This window comes from Apteryx rowi, unplaced genomic scaffold (assembly GCF_003343035.1).
Source record: "Apteryx rowi isolate R43461 unplaced genomic scaffold, aptRow1 scaffold_492, whole genome shotgun sequence".
Classification (NCBI taxonomy): Eukaryota; Metazoa; Chordata; class Aves; order Apterygiformes; family Apterygidae; genus Apteryx; species Apteryx rowi.
In genome coordinates this window covers 62,076-70,445 of record NW_020450752.1, presented here as the reverse complement: position 1 = coordinate 70,445, position 8,370 = coordinate 62,076, and the positions used below count along the sequence as shown (strand labels likewise).

Here is an 8,370-nt window from a genome sequence, read left to right as displayed (position 1 = left end):
GAAGGGACATAGGGAGGGACATGGGGTGAGGGGAGTGTGACAAGGCCAGGCAGGGCTGGGGATGTGTCCTGGGTGGGACATGGCAGGGGGACAGGGCCAGGCCGGGCTGGGGGTGTGTGACAGGGCCAGGCAGGACAGGAGATGTGTCCCAGGTGGGACACGGAGTGGGGACAGGGACAGGTCAGGCTGGGGATGTGTCCTGGGTGGGACACGGTGGGGGACAGGGACAGGCTGGGCAGGGGATGCGTTCCCGGGGGGATGTGGGCTGGGGGATGGGACCAGACAGGGCCGAGGACGGTGCCCATGAGTGGTGGGTTGGGGGACAGAGCAGGGGACATGTTCCATTTGGGACATGGGGGTAGGGGACATGGCTGGGCCATGCATGGGATGGTGCCCAGGTAGGACACGGGCTGGGGGACAGGGCCAGGCTGGGCAGGCGATGTGTCCCAGGTGGGACATGGCAGGGGGACAGGGCCAGGCAGGCAGGGGATGTGTCCTGGGTGGGACACAGRGGGGACAGGGACAGGCTGGGCAGGGAGCCTGTTCTGGCTGGGACATGGGGTGGGGGACAAGGCCAAGGCAGGACTAGGCCAGGTTGGGCAGGGGACGTGTCCCAGGTGGGACACAGTGTGGGGACAGGGCTGGCTGGTATGTGGGGTTGGGAATGTGTCCCAGGTAGGAAGCGTGGTGGGGGACAGCGCCAGGCCAGGTAGGGGATGTGTCCCAGGGGGATGCGGGCTGGGTGACGGGGCTAGACAGGGCCGGGGATGGTGTCCAGGTAGGTCACAGGTTGGGGGACAAAGCTTGGCCAGGCAGGGAGGTGTTCTGCATGGGACACAGGGTGGGGGACATGGCTGGGCCAGGCACAGGATGGTGCCCAGATGGGACATGGGCTGGGGGACAGGGCCAGATTAGGCAGGAGACAGTGCCCAGGTGAGACATGGGGTAGGGACAGGGACAGGCAGGGCAGGGGATGGGTCCTGGCTGGGACATGGGATGGGGGACAGAACCAGGTCAGGCAGGGGACATGTCCTAGCTGGGACATGGGGTGGGCAACAGGGCCAGGCAGGGCTGGTGATGGGTCCTAGTTGGGACGTGGGGTAGGGAACGGGGCCAGGCCAGGCAGGAGACCTGTCTCATGTAGGACATGGGATAGGGGACAAGGCCAGGCGGGACAGGGGACACATCTCGTGTAGGAYRTGGGGTGGGGGACAAGGCCAGGCAGGATAGGGGATATGTCCGGAGTGGGACATGGGGAAGGGTGACAGAGCCAGACTAGGTAGGGGATGTGTCCCAGGTAGGACACAGGGTGGGGACAGGGCTGGGGATGGTGCCCAGGTAGGTCACAGGTTGAGGGCCAGGGCCAGGCCAGGCAGGGGACATGTCCCACATGGGACATGGGGTGGGGGACATGGCCGGGCCAGGGAAGGGACAGTACCCAGGTAGAACCTCAGAGAAGGTAGGGGACAGGGCCAGGCAGGGCTGGGGACATGTCCTCGCTGGGACATGGGGTTGGGGACAAGGCCAGGCATGGCCGGGGATGGGTTCTGGGTGGGACATGGAGGGGGGGGATGTGTGTGACAGAGCCAGGCTGGGTAAGGGACATGTCCCAAGTGGGACACGGGCTGGGGGACAGGGCCAGGCCGGGCAGCAGGAGGGTGCTGGAGGCCTTTGCCTTGAGCGTGACCTGGCCCGATGGCACCTGACCTGCCCCCATGTCACCTTGCCTGCTGGCCGGCCCGGCTGCAGTGTGACCCGGTGGGGTCCTGGACGCGCCGCGGTGGGTGACGGGGTCCCGGTGCTCCCGGGAGCACTGCGGCAGCCGCTCGGCCCCTTCCTCGTGGCCCGAGGCCACTCACCGGGGCTGCCCCACCTCCGCCGCGACGGTTGCTGAGGGCCAGCGGGTCTCACTGCGTGACAGCCACCGCGGCCGGGACGTGACCGTCCTTCCCCCCTTGCYGGCGTGAAGGAGCTCCCAGACACGGGGCCGCGGTCCGCAGGGCCCGTCTCCTCYGCTCTTGGGCGATGACCGGGTGTGCCGAGCGCTGCCGGCCATCGTGCAGGGCATCCCCATGTCCCCCGCGGCCCCAGGCGGGTGGCGGCGGCTCCTCGGAGCTGCCCCTCGCGGAGCGGCGCTGGGGAGGTGACCGTGCCGCTTCGCCTGCTGGCTCCGAGCTCCGATTCGGCAGAGCCCGGAGCGAGCGGGCGGGTGGGAGGAACCCGCCTGGCGGCTGTGCCGAACGGATCCTCCGTGACTCACCTCGACGGCTCGGGAAGCTCACGCCGGAGCTGTCACCTCCACTCGGCGCCAGGGAAGACGGCAGCCTGCCTGGGGCTCCACGCTCCCGGCGGCACCCAAGGGCTGTCGGCCGAGGGGACGGGGTTTTCCCTCTGCGCTCCTCTTCCGGGMCCTTCCAGCCCAAACACTGGGGCTCAATGACGCCCGAGGGTGTCCCCGAGGCTGCGCTGTCCCCCCGCCCCGTCCCAGCTGCCGGCAGTTCGGGAGGAACCCACACCTGGACCCCTTCTCGTTGTGCCGCAGGGCCCTCGCTGCCGGSACTCTCCGGCCCATCGGTCACCTCGGACGGATGTGAGCCCAGAGCTGGCGGGGAAGAGACACTCGCGGCACGAGAGAGGTAGGTGTCCGCCCYGGTGCCTCCAGCGCCGGCTCTTCCCATCCGTCTCCGTGCTGCCGGCTGTAGCTCCAGCACGTTTCTTGCCAGAGTTCTCCTCTCTGTTGTCTCCACGATGCCCCAAGCCTCCGAACACCGCATCGGCCGGGCCCGAGACCAAGCGGTCGTCACGTCCCAGCCCAAGGCTGCCTCCAAGCTGCCCAACGGACACCGGGCCTTGAGCCAGGAGCGCCATGCCTCTGCCTTGGCCTCCTCCGCCATCGCCAACGGGCTCTCTCCAGCTCCCAAGCTTCGCCTCCTGCCGCCTCGGCCCGGCCCGCTCGACGACCGGGGGAAGAAGCTGGAGCTCGAGCGGGGCCGGGCCTCAAAACGCGGCGAGGCGCTCCGCGGCTCGGTGTCCCGCCGAGGGCCCGTGAAGGCGGACCACGCGGTGCGGGTGCCCAGCTCTCCGCAGGCGGGCGCCATGTCCGGCAGCGCCTCCTTCTCCTTGCCGTCGGGCGCGTCGCTGGCGGGACGCGAGGCGGAACGCCGCAGGAGCAACCTGGCCCGCTCCAAATCCATCAGCATCGGGGACCTGAGCCAGAGCGGCGGCCGGGCYGAGGACGTGGCGGCGGTGCTGAGCCGCCTGGTGCTGAGAGACTGCGGCCACCAGCTGAGCATGGGCTCGCTCGCTCTCAAGAGAAGCTCCTCGCTCCGAAGGGTCAACGTGGCTCCGGGGCTGGATGGGAAGCCCATGGCCCCGCTGCTCTCTGTCCGGCCTGAGGGTTGCCCGAGGACTCATGCGCCCGATCCCCAGTACACCCACACCCAGGACATCTTGGCACCCGGCAGCCCACCCCTGAGCAGAGCCGCAGCACCCGGCAGGCCCGAGGAGAAGGCGTCAGCTGTAAGAGCCTTCGGGATACGGCCTGGATGTGGTCGGGTGTGCTCTGGCTGTGTTTTGCCTGTTTTCGGGGTGTGGGATAGTGGCTTCGTTCCCATCTCTTGCCTCAGGGCCTTGGGACAGGGCAGGGGTATCTTGTCACCTCTCCCCAACCCGTTCTTCCTTGAGACACCCCCCAGCTCGAAAGGGTTGAGACCCCTCAGCTCCGGGGGTCCTGGGGGATGCCACCCCGSTGCAGGGACACAAAGCTGGGCGCCTGCGGGAGCGTTTTCTTGGCTGCCCTTTGCCCCCTGGAGCAGCCAGGTCCCATCCTCTGCTTGCCCTGGGCCACGTGGAGATTAGGTGCCCTGAAATCGCGGGGCTGGGCCTGCGGAGGGGTGGGACGGGCACCCGGCGCCGTCCCCACGGGGCAGATCTGCCATCCGGAGCGGAGGCGGCCGCTCCGCGGATCCCGCTGAGGGTGGCCCTGCACGGGGCTGGCTGCGCGGGGCTGAGCGGTGGCCTGTCCCCCCGCGGCGGCTCTCCCAGGACCGCCCTCGCTCGTGAGCGTGGCGTGGGGCGCGGGCGGTTGTATTTTCCTTTGCTACRCCGTTCTCCGAGCACCCGCTGTCCCCAAGGTAGCTCTCCCTCTAATTAATCCCGCCGAGATGAGCCTCGAGCAAGGCCCAGAATAGCCAGGGGAAATCGGATCAGCTAATGAGCTGTGGCTTAGAGAGGCAGAGGGAGGGCCCCAGTGGTCCTGGTGCCGCAATCCCATCCCGGCTCTCGGGCTGCCCTGCTCCTCCGCGCGCCGGAGTCGTGCCGGAGCCATGCCGGGGCTGCAGGGAGCCACGTTAGTGGAGCTGCCGTGGAAGCTGCACCGGACCCTGGCCACCAAGCGGGAGCTGCAGGGCAAAGGGGCCGATATCTCCGAGTCGGTGGTGCACACGGCGGTCATGGGGCTGCTCCTCATGACCAGCGAGGTAAAGCTGCGCTCCTCCGCCCGCGCTCCCGGCACCCGGCCTCAGCACCGGCGTGTCACGGCCGGATGAGGTGGCCTGGCATGTCGCGGTGGGGAGGGATTGCCATGCGGCCGGGAGGGTGCTGGCGTTGAGATGATGAGGGACAGGGAGTGAGTTCGTCCGTCCGTCTGTGTGTAGGAAGCAGGAGGGTTGACTGGAGCAGGTTGCCCCGTGGAGACGGTAGATCTGGCCCTTGCGTGCCGGGATGGATGGGTTGGCATGGTGCTGTGCCCGCTGGGAGCCCTCGGGGTGACCAATACACCGTGCTTTAGCCTCTCCGTGATCCATATTCACTCCTGTCCCTCCGTGTTCCCACAGACCCATCACACCCTCCTCCTGGGCTCCGGCCACATCGGACTCAGGAACTTGGGCAACACGGTAAGCACCCGTGGCCCCCGCACCCGGCATCCCCCATATCCCGCGTCCCTGTGCCTGATGCCCCCGTGCCCTGCCCACGGCAAGCAACGGGCTCTCGCGTCCCCTCTGTGCCAACGGGACTAAACGGGAGCGGGATGCGTGCTCAGCTCCGTCCTGCGCAGCGCGGCTGCTCCCTTCCTAGGCCTTATATAAGTCTCCTGGGGTTCCCGGCTGCAGTAGGTGCTCACGTGGCTCCCGCAAGCCTGGGAGCTCTCCCTGGGCTTGGACCCGGAGCGGCCGTAACCAAGCGGTTCCCTCCCCTTTGCAACGCCCCACGGGGCTGCCGCGTCTGCCGGGCTTAACCCTTCCCGTGTGCGGGGCCTCCATGGGACAACATGAGCCCTGGGGCCTTGGGGAGACCGTGCGCGGCAGCTGCGAGCGCAAGGGGATGGGGCTGAGGGGGGACGCCACCGAGACCTGGTGGCTCTCCGCGGCCACCCCTGGTGCCCGGATGGCCGTGGGTAGTGCCAGCGTGCCCTCGGTGCTCTCGCCGCAGTGCTTCATGAACGCCGTGCTGCAGTGCCTGAGCAGCACCAAGCCGTTGMGGGACTACTGCCTGCGCAAGGAGTTTCACCAGGAGCAGCCCGGTGGTCCCCGGACCCAGCAGGAGCTCACCGAAGGTAGGGAGCCGGGCGTCCTGCAACCAGCAGGCCTCTGTCCGGTCCCGGCGGGAGCTAATCCTCCCCGCTGACTGTTATATAAATGCCCCGTCATGCTCGGTCTCCTGGGCCCGCTCCTTCATAAACCCAGAGCTCGTTAGCCTCAAGTGGCTCCACGTCGAACCTGGCCAGGAGCTCAGGAGCTCTCCCTGCTCGCCCTTGGTGGCCACGGCAGGAGGGTCCCGTCCCCACTGCGAGGAAGGTGCCCGGCTCCGTCCCGCGCATCTCCTGCTTCCCTCTCAGAGTGGGAGCTGGATTGGGACTGACCCAGTGGTCAAAGGGGTGAAACGGTGCTAACGCCTGGGCTCGGCCCGTCTCCCCGCAGCCTTCGCAGACGTCATCACCGCCCTGTGGCACCCGGATTCCAYGGAGGCTGTGAACCCCGGGCGCTTCAAGGCCATCTTTCAGAAATATGTCCCCTCCTTCACAGGCTACAGGTAGGGTCTGACCCCACTGCTGTCCTGGCTGTTCTGGGGAGAGGGATGCATCACCCAGGACACCCAACCCTCCTCCCTGGGCACAGCAGTGTGGTGGGTGCTGGGAGGGGACGCTGGGGCCTGGCAGAGCCGAAGGGAGATAGACATCAAGCTCTGGGAGGGCTCACGCTATCGTGGGGAGGATGCTCGGCTGGGGATGGCTGGGCTCAGGGTGTGGGATGAGCCCCGGTGCTGGCAGAGGATGGAGGCACCCATGGATGCTGATGAGCACGTCCCATCTGCAGCCAGCAGGACGCACAGGAGTTCCTCAAGTTCTTCATGGACCGGCTGCACGTGGAGATCAACCGGAAGGGCCGCAAGACGCCCAGCATCCTCTCAGACGCCAAGCGGCCCTCCGTGCTGGAGGACTCGGACCTGCTGAGGTGAGGAGGGGAGACGTGTCCCAGGCAGGTCCACGCTCCAGGCTGTGGCAGGAAGCTCGCTTGGAGGCCAGGGACAGAGTAGGATACTGCCGAGGGCATGTGAGAGCTGTTGTGGGAGGGACCTGCAGCAGCCGATCCCCAGAGCCTGTTTTGGGGCTCAAGAGATGGACCCCAGCCGTCCCCTGCCTTGGGCTTGCACCYGGCCCAGCCGGGGCAGAGCTATCTGCTACCCGAGCTCCTGCCCGGCCCCGTTTCCCACGTCACCTGGACCAATCCTCTGCCGTTCCCTGCAGTGACGACGAACGCGCCAACCAGATGTGGAAGCGATACCTGGAGAGGGAGGACAGCAAGATCGTGGGTGAGCACAGCTCTGCGCCGGCCTGGGACGGGGTGACACAGCCCTGGCACCCAAAGGCAGTTGGCGGGCCCTTCTGGGTGCCCTGCCGGGTGGCACTGCTCTGCCTGGTCTCACGCCTTCCCCTCTCCTCCCAGATCTTTTCGTAGGACAGCTGAAGAGCTGCCTCAAGTGTCAGGCCTGTGGCTACCGCTCCACCACCTTTGAAGTATTTTGTGATCTCTCCCTGCCCATCCCAAAGGTAGGGACAGGGGAGAGAACGGGGTGGCCTTCCCCCGTGCCTTCCCCRGCCACCCCGCTGTCCCCATGCCCCTTGTGTGTCCCCGGCTGAGCCCTGTCCCTGTCCCCCCTGCAGAAAGGCTTTGCTGGCGGGAAGGTCTCTCTCCACGACTGCTTCAGCCTTTTCACCAAGGAGGAGGAGCTGGACTCGGAAAATGCCCCGGTAAGAGGCCGATGTTTGGCCCGGGCAGGGCAGGCTGCGAAGGCTGGGCTGGGGCCGGCCCCGGGGCTGCTCGCGGCCGCTCTGCGCCTCGGCCGCTCTCCCCAGCGCCCCGTCTCGGGCAGGTCTGCGACAAGTGCCGGCAGAGGACGCGGAGCACGAAGAAGCTCACCATCCAGCGCTTCCCCCGCATCCTGGTGCTTCGTATCCTTGCTGGCGGGGCCGGGGTGGGAGGCGCCCGTTTGCACCGGGCTCTGCCCATGGGGCTCTCGGACCCACGTGGAATCCCCCAGAGCATCGTTGCTGGGGGCTCAGGCACTACGTTCCCCCGGTGCCACCGGGGCGATGGGTAGGGGACACGTTTGGAGAGTGGACGCGGGGAGAGCACGTCATCACCGCGGCCTGGCACAGATGGGGGATGTGCCCGAGTCGCAGGCCACCAGGAGCTGGGATGATGCCGCCCTTGCTCGTCCCTCCCTGGGGAGGTGGCACGTGGCTCCCCGGTGACACAGAGAGCCTGGCTCCACACTGTCCTGCCACTCCAGGCTCTGCTCCAGCTCTTCCTGATCCAGCGCTTCCCTTAACCCGGGGCCACCCAGACCTGAACAGGTTCTCCACCACCCGCTACTCCATCAAGAAGTGCTCTGTTTTCGTGGACTTCCCCCTGCAGCAGCTCAACCTGAAGGAATTCGCTAGTGAGAAGGCAGGTAAGGCGGCGGCAGGACTGCRGGGCCCGCGCGGCGTGGCGACGGCGAGGGGATGAGGCCGGGCTCCCTCGCCGGTGCTCCCCGGGATCGGGAAGGTGCCGGGCGAGGGCGGCCGCGCGGCGCTGAGCTCTGCCTCCCTCCCGCGCAGGCAGCCCCGTGTACAGCCTGTACGCGCTGTGCAACCACTCGGGCAGYGTGCACTACGGGCACTACACCGCCTTCTGCAGGGACCAGGCCGGCTGGCGGGTCTACAACGATTCCCGGTAGGTGCCAGCCGCGGGGGCTCGGCGGCGCCGGCGTTCGGGTGCCGCGGCGCCGAGCGGCTGACGCCCGCCATCCCCGCAGCGTGTCGCCCATCAGCGAGAACCAGGTGCCGTCCAGCGAGGGCTACGTCCTCTTCTACGAGCTCGACGATCC

The 8,370-nt window shown here is 67.8% G+C and overlaps 1 protein-coding gene across 1 annotated transcript in view; it reads left to right on the top strand.

Moving 5' to 3' along the window:
• The first annotated feature begins 2,345 nt into the window (after window positions 1–2,345).
• The window catches only part of USP21 (ubiquitin specific peptidase 21), a 20,984-nt gene continuing 14,959 nt past the window's right edge, over window positions 2,346–8,370 (top strand). Inside the window, exons 1-13 of the mRNA XM_026079121.1 lie at window positions 2,346–2,636; window positions 2,724–3,519; window positions 4,836–4,895; window positions 5,431–5,554; window positions 5,919–6,030; window positions 6,315–6,452; window positions 6,746–6,810; window positions 6,945–7,048; window positions 7,163–7,249; window positions 7,372–7,450; window positions 7,846–7,953; window positions 8,102–8,216; window positions 8,299–8,370. Coding sequence (XP_025934906.1) covers window positions 2,437–2,636; window positions 2,724–3,519; window positions 4,836–4,895; window positions 5,431–5,554; window positions 5,919–6,030; window positions 6,315–6,452; window positions 6,746–6,810; window positions 6,945–7,048; window positions 7,163–7,249; window positions 7,372–7,450; window positions 7,846–7,953; window positions 8,102–8,216; window positions 8,299–8,370 — 2,060 coding nt within the window. The 5' untranslated portion in view covers window positions 2,346–2,436. The remainder of the gene's footprint in view (window positions 2,637–2,723; window positions 3,520–4,835; window positions 4,896–5,430; window positions 5,555–5,918; window positions 6,031–6,314; window positions 6,453–6,745; window positions 6,811–6,944; window positions 7,049–7,162; window positions 7,250–7,371; window positions 7,451–7,845; window positions 7,954–8,101; window positions 8,217–8,298) is intronic.